Source organism: Drosophila subobscura, chromosome J, assembly GCF_008121235.1.
Source record: "Drosophila subobscura isolate 14011-0131.10 chromosome J, UCBerk_Dsub_1.0, whole genome shotgun sequence".
NCBI lineage: Eukaryota > Metazoa > Arthropoda > Insecta > Diptera > Drosophilidae > Drosophila > Drosophila subobscura.
This window is the reverse complement of record NC_048532.1, coordinates 12406678-12423916: the sequence shown is the minus strand read 5'-3', so window position 1 is coordinate 12423916 and position 17239 is coordinate 12406678. Positions and strand designations below refer to the sequence as shown.

The window sequence follows — 17239 nt, the reverse complement described above, 5'->3', positions numbered from 1 at the left end:
TTAAAACATACCGAAGATATAATAAATTTTCCTCGATTTTGATATTCTGATTAATATTATCAGCTAGTTAGGACTCTTCGCACTAAAATTGAATTCAATTTATCAATTAATTCTCCACAAGATTGGTTTTCATTACTTCATTACTTTTGTTTGATTGTTTGAAGATAAGCATGAAAAGAGGGTTACCGATAACGCGTTAAGAAAAATAGTGAAAGACGAGCAAATACTAAAAAAGGCTTAGAAAAATGCAAGGTGTAACAAGCTAGGACTATCAGTCCCACAGCCCACATATGCGTCAATCCTTTCAAATTATTGTTTCAAATCTGAGAGACTTAGCCGGTACCTGGTAATATTAAACAGAATATACAAATCTGGGTATATATTTTTCATCGGTATATTTACGGTATTTTTACGTATATATTATATTTATTTGAGCATGAGATTACCGACTTTATTTCTGTATATTTTTGAGGGTCAGCCGGTATATGTTATCATCTGTGGTCCCACTGAGCAAAAAGAACGTACCGAATTTTCTGATTTAATATTAAACTAAATAAAAATGGTTAAAGCTGTCTGTGTAATTAACGGCGATGCCAAGGGCACCGTTTTCTTCGAGCAGGAGGTGAGTTTCCTCAACTGTAGCGTAAAGTTTCGCAAAATGTTATAGAAAAAATGGCAGCCAGAGCAACAACAACAGTAAGCGAAGCCACTGGAATTGATGAATATTGCTAGTCAGAATTAAGTGCTGTGTCATTTAACAAATGCAAATTATATAAGTCCAATAACAGTGCGCAGATCTGCATATCTGTGCATGTATGGGGCTTGGGGCCAGTATGTACATGTCACGATTATACACACATTTTTCGCTTATCGCCGACCACTATCATACCCTTAGAGATAATCAAGTTGTTCCACATCACTTCTCTCTATACGACAGACTAGCGAGGCTCCCGTGAAAGTCACCGGGGAGGTGCTGGGCCTTGCCAAGGGCCTGCACGGATTCCATGTTCACGAGTTCGGGGACAACACTAACGGCTGCATGTCGTCCGGGCCCCACTTTAATCCTCGCAACAAGGAGCACGGTGCCCCAACCGACGAGAATCGCCACTTGGGCGACTTGGGCAACATCCAGGCTGCCGGAGACAGCCCCACGGCCGTTAGTATCACCGACTCCAAGATCACGCTGTTCGGTGCCGACAGCATCATTGGACGCACCGTGGTCGTTCACGCCGATGCTGATGACTTGGGCAAGGGTGGCCACGAGTTGAGCAAGACCACTGGAAATGCCGGCGCCCGTATTGGCTGCGGTGTCATTGGCATTGCCAAGATCTAAGCGAGCGAATGGAGATGGAAGCTTGCACCGAAACTAGAAACTAGCACCTACAGACATATATAATATGGTAACAATTATGAAATAAAATCGGGCTACATACTTTCCCAACTATCTATCTATTGGAAAATAACATACATATACGATATACTTTGGCCTGTGGTATGTAAGGTTAAATGTATCCACAACCTTTCAGGTTCAATAAAATGGTGTTTTCAAATTGGTCAAAAATCAACTACAGTCGCACGTCATTCAATCTAAACAAGAGGATAATGGCAAGGGAAATGGAAGTAAGCTTTGACCTTCCAATTTTCCTCTTTGGTTTCTTCCTTGGGATAATCCAGCTTTATGGAACTGATCACCAACACTTACAGCATAATTGTTATAACTTTTACTTAACTCAAGCACTCGAGAATCGACTATTGGTTAAAAGTCTTTATTACAAACTTTGTGAACAATCGATGAAGTAGTATTATATACAATACACAGTGTAAACCAAAATGTTTTCAGTGTAAATTGATTTCACTTGACTGGACATTAAAACAATATCAACGCGTATGGGCTACGAATGGACTACGATGAAACATAGAGTGACTAACTAGGATTAGCATGCTGGGTGACAGGTGGCTGGGTGTAGAGAACTCCAGCGCGAGTATGTGCAATTAGAAATGGGGTGGGGCATTAGGTCTTGTTGAAGTACGACTGATAGACGATGCCCAGTGAGGATGTCGCAAAGAGTGTGAAGTAGCTCCACCACGTGGCGAAGCCAAGAAATCCCTTGTACACCTCCGTTGAGAAAACCTGCAATATACGGACAACACAACTTAAAACTGGCACTGGCATTCGAGTCATTTGGGGGTTCTTACATTTTTAAGGCTACTGAACGATGCCTGCAGCGACTGCGCCGATTCCATAATATTGAACTCTCCCTCTTCAATGGCTGACTCAGTACCGCCAGACACATCCGTCTCCACGTCACCGGCAGCGCACTCGTGCTGCAGCACGACAGCCTCGCTGAAGACGCCTGCCCAGCTAAAGCCGCCCAGGCTTTTGTACATCAGCGTCAGGTAGAGGCACAGAATGAGCGGGGCAGCAAATTGCAGGGTCACAACGCAGAGATAGTAGAAAATAGAGGATATCTGAGGAGAGGGCAGAAGGGAAGGTTAGAGAATTCACAGTGAAACTCCAGCAGCCTATGCACACCTTTTGCTTGAACTCCACATTGGTGATGCGACCGGCCTCCTTGCGCAGATCCAGTATCTTATCATAGGCCAGGTTTAGGTACGATTGCAGATACACGGGCATCAGGGCGAAGCGCATTACAACCACAAAGATGACCAGCAGCAGGCGCAGAGTTTCAAAAGCATGCGGCGTCAGTCTGGAAGGAGAAATAATGCATAATGATTTAGAAGAGGTTCAAGAGGATATTGAAATTATTTACGAGCTTACAGTGGCTGTTGCATGCCCTGGAAGACGCGCACCGTCAGATAGTCGCGGCTGATGGGTCTGATCCATAAAATGACCAAAATAAATGGCAGCACGAAGCTCAGATTCAGCAGGACTTGCATCACACGATTGCCGCGGCAGTATTTCAGCGAGTCCCAGTGCATCTTGGCCATGCGCAGACCGGGGAAGGTGAACAGCGAACCGAGCACGCCGCAACTCAGAGCAAGAAAGAATTTGACCACAATTTTTGAGGCAGGACCACTGGAAATACAAGGGGGCATTAGCTGATGGTCAGGTTAGAGTTGTTCTCTACTCACGATGAGGGTAAACCCTGCTCCGTGAGAAACTTTGAGGCGCTGGCATTGAAACTGGTGTAGGCGTCCTCCAGTCCTGTTTCGAGAATGCGTTCGTCGATGATCAGCACGATCATGGCGATCAGCAGATAGACCAGACAGGCCACAATAACCATGGACCGCTCGCCAATGGACTCCTCGCTCTGGAAGTATAGCACGGTGAGGGAGGACAGCAGCTTGAGGGCAAAGAAGATGACCAGCAGGCACCAGACCATGCTCAGGTTGATCTCCTGCTTCAGCGGAAAGTAGAAATGGAAGAGCTGATCGAAATAGAGCGGGAGCATGGTTAAAATGGGTCAATGTCAAGCTTTAAGCGATCTCAAACCTACCTCGGAGACCACGTACACAATGCCAGCGTAGATACTAAAGTCCAGCAGCCATTGGTATTCGGTAAAGTATCGCAGATGCACCACATCCTGTTCCAGCACCGGCAACGTCTCCAGGTCCAGCTCAATACTGCGCGGGATGTGGAACTGACCGGAGACTCCATTCTGCTGCTTGTGCTTGCCCTTGGCCGGTTTCTCCTTGGGTACACCGCCCTTGGTGCGCAGCTCGTCGTCCGTTGGATGCAGATAGCGATAGAGGCCGGTGCGGCAGAGTATCCACTTGGCAAAGGAGTAGTGGGGACTCAGTTTCTGTATCACGCTGACCATGACCAGCGTGATCACCAGTTGGGCACCCAGCACAGCCTGCAATTGCAATGGACGGTAAAGCGTAGGACGACGAGTCCAATTAGAAACGTGCGCAGCTATTTTTGGGTTTCCATTCTATTTTTGGTCAATTATTACGACCAGCACTTCATTTTTCCGGGCAAGCCGGGCCAAGTTTTCCTTCATTATCACAGCTTTCTTAATAATTATCTCAGCTTACCATCGCTTCTCGTTGTTGTCTTTTCCCTGTTAAACTTTCTGAAGTCGTGTGTGGTGTTAATTTACTGCCCTTAATTCATGTTTTTTAATTAAAAACGGAAATCTCGCACAGTTCTAATTAATTCATCCAGTGTGACCGCGGAATTACCGATACCGACGGAACCTCGGAAATATACCGAATTATACCCTTTCTTTTTCAAAATATACTGTAAATATACCGTAGTCTTAAATCATTTTTCTCGACTTTGATCTTCTGTTTAATATTACCAACTCGTAAGGACTCCCAGCTTTAAAACTGTGACTTTACTCGAATCATAATTCAATTCTCCACAAGATTGTTCTATTTGCATCATTCTTGGTTTCTATAATCTGCAAAATTTCGTTGAGAAATATCGAGCGCGCGCAATTCAAAGAGCCAAAGACCTCTCTCTGGGAGCTTTGGCTTGAAATTATAATATGCCACTTAGTTAAAGCAAAATGGGTAAATTTCATCAATCTAGCATTCATTCATTCATTCAGCATATCTAAATTAAAGTAAATATACAAAGATATCTAAAGCTAAAATATATACAAATCTGTTTAAAATGGCGAAGCAAAACCAAACAAAGGTCTGGGACCTCGGGAAATGGGACTCGCAGGCAATCGGGAAATACAATAGCATACCGCGCATACAGCACGAGCTGCGCCGTGGCAGCTGGACCTACATTTGCGAACATCCAGAGGTACACAGCAGTTTGCTGCTGACTTTTCCACTGATTTCCTATTTCCTAGATTCGCGCCATCATTCGGGTCATTCTGCAGCAGGCGATCAACGCGAAACCCCATCCTGAGAACATTCGCAAGTTTGTGGCCGAGTTCTTTAATTGCTGTCGCACTCCGCTGCTGGTGCCAATGGTGGGTTGTCTGAGAAGCAAGCCCTAAACTGGTTACCTCATCCTCCCGCTCCCAACGCAGGTGAATACCCAATTGAAGTACGTCAAGGCGCAGCTGTTGCGTGGTCGCTGGAGTGCTTTCGATGCGGAGTTGCTGTTCATGGAGACCTGCTCCACGCACTCGCTTCTGTCAACTGCCTCGGTGAATAGCAATGTCCACCCCATTCTAACCTACGCGCTCGTCTTTAAGAAACCCGATGAGTGCGGTATTGACAAGCCACCGTTCTAGGACTCGGAACAGCTTTTCACTATTTACACGTATCTATCTAAAACACAACAACTTCCAGATCCATCATAAAGCTGATTTGTTTTGAAAGAACCATCAAGGATCATTTAGCAATTGGATCAGAACCTGTATGATTACAGGCCCAAGCGCACCCCCCAAACTCACTACCCCACCGATCTTACTATCACGCCAGAGTCTCCTGTTCTTCCTCTTAGTGGCTTTTCTTTGTGGCAACTGTTGGTTGACTTTAGATGTGATTGGATCAAGTATGATTATGAATAGGTCGGTTGTGCGTGAACTCCAATAATTATTATAGTAAACGATATATCAGGAACCCAGTTAAATCCTAATTTCTATTGTTTTCTGCCATTGTTGTATCAAATGATTTTCAGAAGTCATTCAATGGAAAGTTTTGATAACTGTATACTCGTACAACTTTTCTTTCTTTATCTATAATATTTACATATACCCACCCACATTTGTAGACATGTCTGAAGCTCGGCCATTTTTATTTATAAATGTATTCACTGACAGAAAGCAATAGGGCTAATTTGAGCTGAATGTACTAGTACTGTGCAGAGTAAACTCTCTGGCTAACACTGAGCCAACAATAGAAATCGTGTCAATATTTGCAGTCACGAAAACAGAATTTCTAAATAAACAAGGCTCTTATAAAGAATGTACGAACTATGGAGTAGACTTTCAAATTACATTCAAGAGAACTTTCCATTCTTCTGACGATGACAGAAACAAGTTTCTGACAAAACTCTGGTGGAAGGCACAAGAAGCGGAGTGATGGACCAGGAATAAATTATCAAACGAATTAATAAATATAATTATTAATGGAGGTGCAAATGTATCTTCAGTAATCGATGAATATGGAATGTATTATTGGTTACTTTTTATGTCCTTTAAGCAAGGCTTAAGCCTGGAAATTCTACGCATTTATGTAACTATTTTCTTTCTGATTGAGTAGAGTAAATTCCTGAGCACTGATTGTGGATTTTATGCTCTCCGTTTGTAGGGTTCAACTTCACTTTTTGATAGCTTTGCTCACAGGTCTGATCTGCCGTGGCAGATAAATATACAGTTATTAAACGTTTAGTCAATTGCAGATTTTATTAGTGAATATTGTATGTATGCATGTGTGGGCCTTTGGGGAACGGATTAGATTCGACGGACGGTCCTGCGGACACGGACCACCTCACGACGCCGGTTGACGCCAGTGTTGGAGTTTTCCCTCCTCCTACGACGGATGCCATCTCCACGCCGGACTACGATCCTCCTGATAATGACACGACGACGGCGATGCTTCTTGGTGGTGGCGGCAGTTGTTGTTGTTGTGGCGGAGGCATCTGTGGTGGTCGTGGCTGAGGCATCTGTGGTTGTGGTTGCCGACGCAGCTTCTGTTGTTGTTGCTGCCACTGTTGTTGTTGCTGCAACTGTTGTTGTTGCTGTTCCGGAGGCCGAGACCTGGCTGCACAGGACAAGCGTGGTCAGGACGACCAGAGCAAGAGCGATTACGGAGCGCATTGTTAAAGGTTGTTGAAACTTTTTTGGATCAGTTGGAACTGTTGATGGCATTGGGGTAAAAGCGATTATTTATAGCGGATTCTCCCCAGCATCTAAACTCCAAACACACATGTGTCCCAAAGCACTGCCTGTCTATCCAGTTCATTCCATTCCAGACTTTACACTTACAGTATTTATCATGGCCATTGTTTATGTGTTTGCTCCCCATCAGCGTAAGTGAAATTTTGGGGAAAACCGATTAACACGCGACAGGGGACAGATTGTACGGATTATTTGGCATACTTTTTGGATAGGCTCCAGCTAATCCTCTCTTATACTGACACCGTACACGCACCCCCTTCCAATGCTTTCCCCTTTAAAGAGTGTCTAAAATATAAGAGTTCTTTAACAGTAAGTCTCTTCCTAACACAACAAAACGATAAAGTTACATGAGTCCAAGAGTTAGGCAGTAATAACCAGAAATAGCAGAATACAATTTTTAAATCATTTGGTAATTTAACTCGGAAATAAAGACTTAATTGAAAGCTAATAAAAAACTAATAGCACCTAAAAAGTATGCTAGGGAATCCACAAGCTACGACTCATACAATTAGTTCGATTATCACGATCAGAATATTACTACAATGAAAGCCATACATGTGTACACAGTTTATATGAACTCGCTGCCTGTGATGGTGTCTTCTCTTATAGGAAAAAAGGGAGGGAACTCCTTCATTAGCAGAGGAAATCGCTACTGGCACTTGATCCGTGGGTATCTGCCCAAAGAGGGCTTAAAACTTTCAGAAATGAAAAAAACAGATACATTTTCTCTGGCTTGGCGGTTTCCAGAACACGATTAAATTCCACTTTCCTTCTTTAATTTCAACTTATTTACATATATACCATTTGTGGTAGATGCTTTTGTGTGATAGCTCTGCAGTCCTCGCACGGTTTTGTCAACACACGTGTTTTGCAGCGGCAGAACAATGGGCCTTAGAGTAGAGAATACATGTGACTTTATAAAAAGATGATGATGTGAAGGTGGGAAGATGGTAATGGTAATCCTATTATAATATACTTATCGTTCTAGCAGTGCAAACATACAGCATAATACAAGAAACATCTTAAATTTGCAGAACTGACGCACATCGCGGCTTCCAAAAATAGTCGAAAAAGGAAAAAGACAGATAGACAATGCAATGGCTAACATCTATGCATACAAGAAAGCGCGGAAAGACCCAGCAGAGCAGAGCACAGAGCAGGAAGACAACCTTCTCCATATTTCTTGTGGTATAAAAAGCAAGGCCTGATTGATGATTTTAACAGAAAGCCAAGCTTAAGCAGAAACGAGAGTCACCATGCGATACGTTTTTGTGCTTTCCCTGGCCATCCTGGCCACTCTTGTGTGTGTGCCCCTGACCTCAGCGGCGTCCTCGACATCGAGCACCAGCAGCTCTGCGTCAAGCAGCACGGAAACAGCATCCATCACTGAGACGGCAACTGACTCTACGGTGGCAGTGAGCTCCACCACGACAGCAGGAGCAGCAGCCTCGACTACATCTGCATCAGCATCTGCTTCAACCAGAAGGCCTCGTCGTCGTCCCGATGGTGATTGTGGACGCGGTGGCAGAGGACGCGACGAGGGCGGTCGTGGAAGGGGCAGAAGGGGACGTGATGATGGCGAACGGGGAGGAGGACGCAGAGGCGGTGGAGGAGGGGGACGCAGCGGTGGAGGAGGACGCGGTGGACGCAGTGGAGGCGGACGCTCTCGTGGACGCTCTAATGGACGCGGATCTAATGCACGTCGTGGCCAGAGATCCAATCGCGGCTAAATGATCCAGCAGTATACACCACGAACTCAATAAAAGTCGAAGACAAGGTTTTGGGTTTTCATTAACATTATTTTGGGTTTTGAGGGTAGAATGGCGGCGGAATGGCGGAAAATCCCTTCCATTCCTCTAAATATCACGAGACAACATGCCAAGCACAGATTCTGGAAAAGTAGGCTCTGGGTTATACCGTCTGTCGATTGGCATACAAAACTGCATTTTCGGTCATTGATAAACACAAGATTCAGTTAATATTCTTTATTTAGCATTAGTATTCCGGTTGTTCAGCATTTAACCCGATGTGAGCCTGCGGCGGGTCACAATCACGTAGGTCCTGATGCACCTGCTCGGGTTCTTGCACTTCGTTACGGATGATTGCGTTGTTGTGGTTGCTGAGGCTACCAGCTGCATGGCCAAAGCGAACAAAGTAACCAGGAAAAGGAGCTTCATGTTGAGTAATTGGACTTCTGTGTAGAGCACTTATCGACTTGATGGGAACAACGGGTTTTGTGATTGATTGATGTGGCATTCACCCTACTATTTATACTATCAACGATTATTATTCGCACCAGCACTACCACCAGAACCAGCACCAGCTGCGAGAAGTCCACAAAATGTAAGCCAAATATTTGGCCAGTTATGTAAGCTATAAAAATTCAGTTGGCAAACCCAAATATGAGCCCAAGAGATGTTTTTATGCATTATTCACATTTCCTTCTCAAAGTACCCAACTGGTGTGTGGTTAATATGGTTACAGTTTTGCTCAAATTCTACAATTGTTCAAACATAATATCTTAGGGCGCACATACGCATGTCAAATATTTGGGTATTTGCTTCGTATTGATTCCTTCCTTTTACATTCTGCTCTTCCATGTGGGGAAAACATTAGAAGTATGTGGGGTAAACACCTCAGAGGAACACAGAGAAGCTGGCACTCACTGGAGCCCTATAAATAATCCAAGTCGCACTCTTAGCAATCACACAACTCGGTTATCTCTCACCAGTACCAAATCCAGTACCAAATCAATCCAAAATGAAGTTCCTTTGCGTTGTCGCCCTTTTCGCTCTGGTCATTCAGTTGACTCTGGCACAAACTTCACCTGCAACAACGGAGGCAGCAACAGCTACAACGACCGTTGCATCTGCAGCTACAACAACGACGACAGCTGCCTCAGTGACCACTGCAACGACCAAGAAAACCACTAGGCGATGCTGGAGAGGAAACAATTGGTGCAACACCCGCCAGCAAGTGAAGTGCAAGAACCCCAAGAAGTGCATCAAGACCATCGTGGTGGTGCGTCGCAGGAGGAATTAAATGACATCTAAGAAAGATCAACAAAATAAATAATAAATCAATTGAAAAGAATTTAATGGTATTATTGTTTTGAAAGGAAAGATAATTACTCATTCAGACCGATAGATTCGATGGCCACAATAGTCGTTCACCGTCAATTCGCAGTTGAAGTTGGATAGATCTGTGTTTCTCTGAATCTTCTCGAGGGTACCTGTCTCCTCTAGTGGCATGAAACGGTAAAACTTATTGCTGCTCTTATGTATTGAAAAGGAAGCATTTCCAAACGACTGTTTTTGCTCTTCAAATAACTTTGGATAATGGCTCACAAGCAACTAGCATTATCGGTGGAGATTCATGGTCCATGTGTCCCATTTAAGCGACGACACTTGCAAAGAAACTTTAAAATAGACTATGTAAATTATAGCGACTTTTGCTGAACGTTGAACTTCCCTTGAACTTCGAACTATGTAGGCGACTGAGTCGACATAACGCAATTGGTGGATCAATGTCAAATACATACATTTTTATATAGATATGTACATATGTAAATGTGCTACATTTGGCTAAAATTGGATAGCTTGGGTATTTGGCAGTATATCAAGGAACAGACAAATTTATGAATCCTCTGACTGTCTATATTCTAGATGTCCAGGAGCCAGACAAGTTAGATGCCTTACTTCTCGTGTAAGAAAAGAACCCCTATGGGCCGGTTGTAAATATAAAGTTTTTATGCTTTCAGAGCAGTCGTAATATTTATTGTTTGTTATTTTGGAATATCTAGATTTTTAGTTCCTTCTGCGACGCACCACCACAATGGTCTTGATGCACTTCTTGGGGTTCTTGCACTTCACCTGCTGGCGGGTGTTGCACCAATTGTTTCCCCTCCAGCATCTCCTTGTTGTTTTCTTGGTAGTTGCAGTGGTCACTGATGCTGCTGTCGTCGTTGTTGTAGCTGCAGATGCAACGGTCGTTGTAGCTGTTGCTGCCTCCGTTGTTGCAGGTGAAGTCTGCGCCAGAGTCACCTGGATGGCCAGAGCAATGAGGGCGGCTACGAACAGGAACTTCATTTTTGATAGAGTTTAGAGCTGGATTTGGAACTGGTGAGAGATGACCAAGTTGTGTGATTGCTAAGAGTGCGACTTGGATTATTTATAGGGATCCAGTGAGTGCAAGCTTAGGTTTTTTCCTCTACAGTGTTTACTATATGTATGGTACATATGTATAACGTACGAGTACTTCTTATGTCTTATGGATTGTGTATCAATGCGAAGCAAATACCCAAATATTTGACATGCGTATATGCGCCCTAAGATATTATGTTTGAACAATTGAATAATTTGAGCAAAACTGTAACCATATTAACCACACACCTGTCGGGTACATTGACCAGGAAACACTCTCTGAGGTAGCTGCCAGCACATAAGAGTTACAATTATTTTATACACCCTTCTCTCACACTTCGCCGTATCTACTTACTGAATATTTACAGCTTTACAGCTTGAACAAACATTTGCTGTTGCCTTTCCTATTGGCTTACATTTTTGTCTGCTTAGCGTAGTTGAGAGCTAATCAAAGCTTGGCAAATAAACATTCCAAAAGGGAAGTGTGCGGAAATCAGAAGTCGGAACACAAACAATCGAATCCAAAAAGCCCTTTAAAAACTCAATATCTCCCGTCAGTTAATTATAACACTCAGTCACATCAGGCCGATAAGAGCTGCACAAATTTCCAGAAAATTCACAGAAGTATTTAGGCGAATCCAAAATGAAATTCCTGTTCGTAGCCGCCCTCATTGCTCTGGCCATCCAGGTGACTCTGGCGCAGACTTCACCTGCAACAACGGAGGCAGCAACAGCTACAACGACCGTTGCATCCGCAGCTACAACAACGACGACAGCTGCCTCAGTGACCACAGCCACGACTAAGAAAACAACAAGGAGATGCTGGAGGGGAAACAATTGGTGCAACACCCGCCAGCAGGTGAAGTGCAAGAACCCCAAGAAGTGCATCAAGACCATTGTGGTGGTGCGTCGCAGGAGGAACTGAGTGATCTGAAATGAACATTCAAATTGTAATATTGATGGAAATATAAAGAAAGAATGAAATAATAATGGCACAACTTGCGTTCTTATTGCATCTGCAGCAACTCGGGATTGTTGTAGATTTCGGATTCATCTTTGTAGGCTTTCGAAATAGTTTTCTCTATCCAATAACATTTCGACTTCTCTTATACTTATGCGTATTTATATCGTTTATTATACGAGAACTACTGTGATGAGGCGTGAATCATTTGTAAAGTTTTCTTCCGTGGTCTGACCCAATCGTTTATTTTTCTGCTATGAAAACTCATATTGTATAAATAGTAATATGTACAAAAAAATTCGTTAAAAAAACTTCGCATAATGCAGAGGGACAGGAGAAGAAGAAAGAGTATAAAAGGAGAGAGAAGTAGATAACTAGTACAATGGAAAGACAATGTGGCAACCGAATCAACATTCGCTTATTCGTTTCTTTCTTGCCATATAATCGTAGTGAGAAATTGTTTTTTGTTTTGCCATTTCAGTCCAATCAGTGGTCTCAAAATCAACCAAAAATTTAATTAGATTTCTATACGTTTTTCACTATAACAAATGCACCATCGAAAGGAATGTTTAGTGTTGCTGCTGTGGTATTTGTTGATTTTGTTGATGCTCTTTCTGTTGCTGCTGTACCGGAAGCTGTTGATTTTGCACAGATGGCGGATGTTGATTATTCAATTGCTGGGCTTGGGGCTGTTGTTGTTGTTGTTGCACGGGTTGCTGCTGTTGTTGTGCAGGTTGCTGGCTTCCGGGTTGCTGTTGCTGTTGAATGGGTTGCTGCTGTATTGGCTGTTGCTGCTGCACTGGCTGCTGCTGTTGTTGAACAGGTTGTTGTTGCTGCTGTTGCACGGGCTGCTGCTGATATTGCACGGGCTGCTGCTGTTGCTGATGCTGCACGGGCTGCGGCTGCTGCTGTTGTTGATGCTGCACGGGCTGCGGCTGCTGCTGTTGTTGATGCTGCACGGGCTGCGGCTGCTGATAGACTGGCTGTGGCTGCTGTTGTGGTATCTGTCCGGCGTGCTGATATACCTGATTGGGATGCAATTGCACGGGTTGTCCATTGCCGTATTGCTGCTGCTGGTACTGCTGCGCGTATTGCTGTTGCTGCTGAGCATATTGTTGCTGCTGCTGTGCGTGCTGCTGTTCTGCCTGCTGGTAGTGGAGCTGAGCTCCTGGCGGCGCTTCATGGTAGGCCACACCGCCGGGTGGCGGCGCTGCGTAGTAGCCTTGAGGCATATTTGGGTGGGGCGGCAGTTGTCCCTGGGCAATCATTCTTTGCACTTCCTCCTGGCGGCGGCGCTCGTACTCCAGATACTCTTCGTGAGTGTATTGCGGCTGTTTGTCGATGGTCTCCCATTCGGGATCCTTCTGGAACTCGTCCTTTGTGGTTTGCATCATGAACTCCTCGATGCTGATCAAGCCATCGTGATTGGTGTCCGTCTCCTGGAAGTAATGCTCACGCATGCGCTCCATTTCCTCAGCCCTTTCGCGCATATCGTCCTCGGGCAGATCACTTTGATAGACCTTGTCCAGTTCCTTGACAAACAGGGCCTTCACTTCGGCCTCGTCCCAGTAGCCGTTGCTGTCCACGTCGTGGATGGAGAAGAAGGTCTTCGGCTCAAAGTCATTCTTGTCCATGTGGTCCTGCTTTTCCCATACCTCTTCCAGTTGAGCCTTGTTACCAGGATGGTGAAGTTTGCCGTGCTCCTTGTGCTTCTCCTCCTTTTGTTTGAGCTCCTCTTCGAACTTCTTACGCGACGCCTCGTCCATTTCCTTCTTCTGGGCCTCGCGCTCGAACTCCTTTTGCATTTCGTATTCCTTGAAATCCCCACGACGCTTGCGATCTGCCTCGGCCAGATCATCAGACGTTTTCTGAATCAACTTCTTTAAATCCTCTATCTCGAAAGTGTGCGCATTGTCGTGATCCAAATGCAGGGGCACCTTTAGATGCTTCCGATCGATGTCGTTCCTTAGCTCATAGGCCTGATTGGCCAGCTCGCGCAGTCGCTCCAACTCTCGTCGCTTTATTTCGTCAAGCTTTGTTCTCACATGATGATTCACATAGTCAAGCTCTTGAGCTATTTTGCCACTCTGCAAAAATACAGAAGACCTTGGTTATCGCTACAACATATGGGAAATCCCCTGCACACTTACACGTATGTCCGCCTCGGGGGCCTTGTCCAGCTTTTGTCGAAACTCGGGATCAGCTTCCAGAGCCTCGACCACTTCCCTCAGATAACGCTCATACTCCAGAGCCGTCTCCACGTCAGCTGTGGCGGGGGTGCTGCTGGATTCAGCCTCCTTGGCGTCCGCTTTTTTGTTTTGCGTCACGGGCAAAGCTGTCACCGTCGAAATCGCGATGAAAACAATCAAAGCCAGGCCCAGCAAGGACAGATTATGTGCTTGCTTGCACTTCATGGTTGCGAGTGGTGTGTTCTGAGCGCGTGCCTGAGGTTTTGATTCGACAACTGTGCAAATATTTAAATAAAAGAATTAAATATTCTGACGTGTCGCGACTGCCGATTTGTCGACAAAAGTCAGACCCTCATAAATATACCAAAATATTGGCTGAGATATTCCATTATATACTATACGATAGTTTCAGCTGGAACAAGAACTTTGAACTCGTAACTTAATAATTATTATCCTTATTTAATCATTTCGATCTGCTAATCCGCGGTTTAAATTTGTATAGGTTATTTATACTTTTAAACTGCCTGTTTGACCTAGAGAGCTGTCATTTAAAAAAATATGCAACGTCCAAAATGTCACACAAAAATACCAAACATCAAAATACTGTATGATGTTTCACAGTGGAGCCCCGATTTAAAGATCAATTCACAAAAAGATATTACGTATATTAGTTTTGGCTGCATTTGGAATGCTTCACGATACTTACTTAAACTACTTGTTATTGTACATGGAGGCAATCGCCGGATCCTCCGTCTCATAGATGATCAGCACGTCGCGGAACTTGTCGAGCAACTGCAGTAGCTGGGAACGCCGCAGGTTCTCAAAGTACATGATCTCCTCAAGATGATGCTCGCTCTTGAAGTAGCCCATCTGATAGAGCTTGACCAGCAGCGCCAGGTCGTCGACGTTGAGCGAGGCGGGTATACGGCGGATGGCGGCCCGATCTGCATCGTTAAAGACCTGCAACAGCTCCTTCAGCTTCTGCTCATCCTCCATCGAGTCGATGCTGTCGCAATTGTCCGTGCTTAGCGAGGCGGTCATACTGAAGTTCGACTTGTGGCTGGATGAGGGCTGCACGGCAATGTTGTCTGAGGCCAGCGAGGAGTGGTCCTCGGAGATGTCTCGCCGGTGACTGATAGATGGCACGGGGACGGGCAACGGCTGGCTGGACATGCTCAGCATGGAGCCATCGTGCAGCTCGTCTTGATCGGGATCCTGGTCCCCCTCATCGTCACTGGCTCCACGCAGCTGATGCCCACAGGACGCCGAGTCGCCAAACTCGTCCTCGTTGGGCATGAACTGAACGTAGGTGTGAAGCTGCATGAGCAGGTGGTGCTGCAGCATCCACAGCACCATCTGAGCGAGGATGCCCTGCCGAGCCGGCTGCTGTAGGGGCGTGGTCAAATGCCCAATCGATGTGGGCAGTGAGAAGTCGGAGATGACCTCGAACAGGGACATGCCCGCAAAGCGAGTGGAGAACTTCTCCACCAGGTGCGACTTTGTGTGCAGCGGAGCGTCTGGCGCAATCACATACACATTCGTCTCGCACAACGGATAAATGATGGTGGCCTTGGCCCAGTAGACCAGGTGCGAGACAAGCTTGTAGACATGCTCGATGCTTAGGTCCGCGTTGGAGGCCATACTCTGGAGGCTGATCAGCGGATTGTAGGCGTCCACCAGCTGCCACAACATCCTGGCCCCCGTGGGCGGGACGCAGTCGAGCAGCTCCGCAAAGTCCACCAGCAGGAGCATACCATGGTACGGCTTGAGTGCCCGCAGACAGCGATCTATCGTCTCGGGGTCCACCATGCTGCCCTTCTTGTGCAGCTGATGAGCCTTGGCCGGCAGGCAGAAGCAGAGCGTCAGATTCTGATTTAGTGTGGTGCTGAGCAGGCCGGTGGTACACAGATCATGAAATATAGACTTGAGGGCTTGCGCCAGGCTGCACCTCTCCGCAATCAGCTCGAGGGTTCTTTCCAGCGGCTGCTGCTGCTGCTCATCGTGTGTGCGAGCCATGTGGGCCGTCTGCTCCGTAAGATAGCCGCTGCGTTGTTCCTCAAACTTGAGTGCCAGTCCCAGGCGTTTGCTTAGCTCGTGATAGCACTTCACAATCGAGTAGCTGGCCTGGGCATGCAGCGCAAAGACAATGTTGATGAGCATCTGTTGCTTTTTGACAGCCACGACGGTGGCTGAAGCGGCTGGCACGGGATTGGCAGTGGCCCCACCGGCTGAAGGCAGCGATATACTGCTGCTGGCATTGCTGGGCCTTTGCTCCTTATGGGGAATCAGCGTGGGATGGCTCACAAACCTCACATCGTTCAGTTTCAGCTCGAACTTTTGGTTGCACAGCTGCGGCTTGACGGCAAAGAGAGCGGACAGGACATCATCGGCAAAGCCCTGCAGCTGACCCTGGCTGATGTGTGTGGGCGTCTGGAGTAGATCGTCAGTGTTGGCGACGGCATAGGGATTTCGTTTTCTGTAGGAGCAAAAGGCATTGAAGTTGGGTGCAGATGTCGGCAGCAGTGGACTCCTGACCTGGACTTGCGCTGCTCCTCCGTGGGCACCTCAGTTTGCCCCAGAGTCTGATACGGATACCGATACAGCAGGCGATCGCCCTTGCTATCAAAGTAGACCAGGATCACCGCCAAAGGATTCACATTCGCCTCCATCTCACCAGTATGACCGCGAAATTATCGATAAAATATACCGTCAGACCCTCGGAAATATTCTCATTCTGAAATTATACCATAAATATACATTAAATCTTAAATCATTTTCCTCGACTTTGATTTTCTGTTTAATATTAATAGCTAGTAAGGATTCACAGCTCCATCAACGTAAAAGGGGATGTACAAAATTGCCATGTTGGAAAAAAATAAATTCTTAGAGGGACACTAGAAAGACATTCCCATAAAAAAATGGGAGATATCGCACAAAACGACCAGTATTTTTGTGTGCGCCTTTAACTTTATATTACATTTATACATTTTCTTACGCTACATACCATACTATTAGTTTTGACTTTATTTTGTAAGCAATACAACAAAAGCGCTAAAAACTAGGCAATCTTGTGGACATTTTATATACAATGGGATACATTCATAACTTCATGGATGAGGGTCTAAGGGGGGGCACTTAGGACACGATCGTATATAATAAAACTGTACGAATTGTGGT

At 45.5% G+C, this 17239-nt stretch overlaps 9 protein-coding genes across 10 annotated transcripts; 4 read left to right on the top strand and 5 right to left on the bottom strand.

Annotated features, from left to right (window-relative positions):
- The first annotated feature begins 473 nt into the window (after nucleotides 1-473).
- Nucleotides 474-1570, top strand: LOC117895529 (superoxide dismutase [Cu-Zn]). Its single transcript, XM_034803235.1, has 2 exons — nucleotides 474-622; nucleotides 938-1570. Exons 1-2 carry the CDS (start codon nucleotides 560-562, stop codon nucleotides 1331-1333), a joined length of 459 nt encoding a protein of 152 aa, XP_034659126.1. The 5' UTR covers nucleotides 474-559; the 3' UTR covers nucleotides 1334-1570.
- A 180-nt stretch (nucleotides 1571-1750) lies between these two features.
- On the bottom strand, nucleotides 1751-4142 carry LOC117895501 (transmembrane protein 161B). The gene is made up of 7 exons (XM_034803198.1): nucleotides 4000-4142; nucleotides 3459-3818; nucleotides 3094-3389; nucleotides 2780-3037; nucleotides 2534-2708; nucleotides 2197-2469; nucleotides 1751-2131 (listed from the first exon to the last, which is right to left on the bottom strand). Exons 1-7 carry the CDS (start codon nucleotides 4000-4002, stop codon nucleotides 2012-2014), a joined length of 1485 nt encoding a protein of 494 aa, XP_034659089.1. The 5' UTR covers nucleotides 4003-4142; the 3' UTR covers nucleotides 1751-2011.
- A 417-nt stretch (nucleotides 4143-4559) lies between these two features.
- LOC117895528 lies at nucleotides 4560-5191 on the top strand. The gene is made up of 3 exons (XM_034803234.1): nucleotides 4560-4720; nucleotides 4770-4892; nucleotides 4953-5191. Exons 1-3 carry the CDS (start codon nucleotides 4583-4585, stop codon nucleotides 5157-5159), a joined length of 468 nt encoding a protein of 155 aa, XP_034659125.1. The 5' UTR covers nucleotides 4560-4582; the 3' UTR covers nucleotides 5160-5191.
- Nucleotides 5192-6256: 1065 nt separating this feature from the next.
- Nucleotides 6257-6747, bottom strand: LOC117895531 (protein new-glue 1-like). Of its 2 annotated transcripts, none has more exons than XM_034803237.1 (2): nucleotides 6534-6747; nucleotides 6257-6503 (listed from the first exon to the last, which is right to left on the bottom strand). In XM_034803237.1, the coding sequence occupies exons 1-2, from the start codon at nucleotides 6738-6740 to the stop codon at nucleotides 6324-6326; spliced, it is 387 nt and encodes a 128-aa protein (XP_034659128.1). In that variant the 5' UTR covers nucleotides 6741-6747; the 3' UTR covers nucleotides 6257-6323. The 2 variants fall into 2 exon arrangements, with proteins under 2 accessions (XP_034659128.1, XP_034659129.1); XM_034803238.1 differs by having other exon boundaries at nucleotides 6257-6502; nucleotides 6608-6747.
- Nucleotides 6748-8730: 1983 nt separating this feature from the next.
- LOC117895532 (protein new-glue 1-like) lies at nucleotides 8731-9837 on the top strand. Its single transcript, XM_034803239.1, has 2 exons — nucleotides 8731-9113; nucleotides 9502-9837. The coding sequence occupies exon 2, from the start codon at nucleotides 9531-9533 to the stop codon at nucleotides 9810-9812; it is 282 nt and encodes a 93-aa protein (XP_034659130.1). The 5' UTR covers nucleotides 8731-9113; nucleotides 9502-9530; the 3' UTR covers nucleotides 9813-9837.
- Nucleotides 9838-10524: 687 nt separating this feature from the next.
- On the bottom strand, nucleotides 10525-11375 carry LOC117895533 (protein new-glue 1-like). Its single transcript, XM_034803240.1, has one exon. It carries the CDS (start codon nucleotides 10856-10858, stop codon nucleotides 10577-10579), a length of 282 nt encoding a protein of 93 aa, XP_034659131.1. The 5' UTR covers nucleotides 10859-11375; the 3' UTR covers nucleotides 10525-10576.
- A 169-nt stretch (nucleotides 11376-11544) lies between these two features.
- Nucleotides 11545-11847, top strand: LOC117895534 (protein new-glue 1-like). The gene has a single exon (XM_034803241.1). It carries the CDS (start codon nucleotides 11556-11558, stop codon nucleotides 11835-11837), a length of 282 nt encoding a protein of 93 aa, XP_034659132.1. The 5' UTR covers nucleotides 11545-11555; the 3' UTR covers nucleotides 11838-11847.
- Nucleotides 11848-12080: 233 nt separating this feature from the next.
- LOC117895497 (nucleobindin-2) lies at nucleotides 12081-14386 on the bottom strand. The gene is made up of 3 exons (XM_034803192.1): nucleotides 14024-14386; nucleotides 12798-13960; nucleotides 12081-12575 (listed from the first exon to the last, which is right to left on the bottom strand). Exons 1-3 carry the CDS (start codon nucleotides 14285-14287, stop codon nucleotides 12443-12445), a joined length of 1560 nt encoding a protein of 519 aa, XP_034659083.1. The 5' UTR covers nucleotides 14288-14386; the 3' UTR covers nucleotides 12081-12442.
- A 318-nt stretch (nucleotides 14387-14704) lies between these two features.
- On the bottom strand, nucleotides 14705-16759 carry LOC117895490 (GATOR complex protein NPRL3). The gene is made up of 2 exons (XM_034803186.1): nucleotides 16598-16759; nucleotides 14705-16538 (listed from the first exon to the last, which is right to left on the bottom strand). The coding sequence occupies exons 1-2, from the start codon at nucleotides 16729-16731 to the stop codon at nucleotides 14774-14776; spliced, it is 1899 nt and encodes a 632-aa protein (XP_034659077.1). The 5' UTR covers nucleotides 16732-16759; the 3' UTR covers nucleotides 14705-14773.
- Nucleotides 16760-17239: the final 480 nt, after the last annotated feature.

Excerpts from the sequence above, each read along its gene's own strand:
- LOC117895529 (XM_034803235.1), top strand. The coding sequence starts at position 560 with ATGGTTAAAGCTGTCTGTGTAATTAACGGCGATGCCAAGGGCACCGTT. Across the intron at positions 623-937 it reads CCGTTTTCTTCGAGCAGGAG|ACTAGCGAGGCTCCCGTGAA; the intron begins GTGAGTTTCCTC and ends TCTATACGACAG.
- LOC117895501 (XM_034803198.1), bottom strand. Across the intron at positions 3,038-3,093 it reads GAGCAGGGTTTACCCTCATC|TGGTCCTGCCTCAAAAATTG; the intron begins GTGAGTAGAGAA and ends TTGTATTTCCAG. Across the intron at positions 2,132-2,196 it reads CGTTCAGTAGCCTTAAAAAT|GTTTTCTCAACGGAGGTGTA; the intron begins GTAAGAACCCCC and ends CGTATATTGCAG.
- LOC117895528 (XM_034803234.1), top strand. The coding sequence starts at position 4,583 with ATGGCGAAGCAAAACCAAACAAAGGTCTGGGACCTCGGGAAATGGGAC. Across the intron at positions 4,721-4,769 it reads ACATTTGCGAACATCCAGAG|ATTCGCGCCATCATTCGGGT; the intron begins GTACACAGCAGT and ends CCTATTTCCTAG. Across the intron at positions 4,893-4,952 it reads CTCCGCTGCTGGTGCCAATG|GTGAATACCCAATTGAAGTA; the intron begins GTGGGTTGTCTG and ends CTCCCAACGCAG.
- LOC117895531 (XM_034803237.1), bottom strand. The coding sequence starts at position 6,740 with ATGCCATCAACAGTTCCAACTGATCCAAAAAAGTTTCAACAACCTTTA. Across the intron at positions 6,504-6,533 it reads CGGCAACCACAACCACAGAT|GCCACAACAACAACAACTGC; the intron begins GCCTCAGCCACG and ends ACAGATGCCTCC.
- LOC117895532 (XM_034803239.1), top strand. The coding sequence starts at position 9,531 with ATGAAGTTCCTTTGCGTTGTCGCCCTTTTCGCTCTGGTCATTCAGTTG.
- LOC117895533 (XM_034803240.1), bottom strand. The coding sequence starts at position 10,858 with ATGAAGTTCCTGTTCGTAGCCGCCCTCATTGCTCTGGCCATCCAGGTG.
- LOC117895534 (XM_034803241.1), top strand. The coding sequence starts at position 11,556 with ATGAAATTCCTGTTCGTAGCCGCCCTCATTGCTCTGGCCATCCAGGTG.
- LOC117895497 (XM_034803192.1), bottom strand. The coding sequence starts at position 14,287 with ATGAAGTGCAAGCAAGCACATAATCTGTCCTTGCTGGGCCTGGCTTTG. Across the intron at positions 13,961-14,023 it reads CCCCCGAGGCGGACATACGT|AGTGGCAAAATAGCTCAAGA; the intron begins GTAAGTGTGCAG and ends GTATTTTTGCAG. Across the intron at positions 12,576-12,797 it reads CAGCAGCAGCCGCAGCCCGT|ACAACAACAACAGCCCCAAG; the intron begins GCAGCATCAACA and ends ACCCGTGCAACA.
- LOC117895490 (XM_034803186.1), bottom strand. The coding sequence starts at position 16,731 with ATGGAGGCGAATGTGAATCCTTTGGCGGTGATCCTGGTCTACTTTGAT. Across the intron at positions 16,539-16,597 it reads GAGGAGCAGCGCAAGTCCAG|AAAACGAAATCCCTATGCCG; the intron begins GTCAGGAGTCCA and ends TTGCTCCTACAG.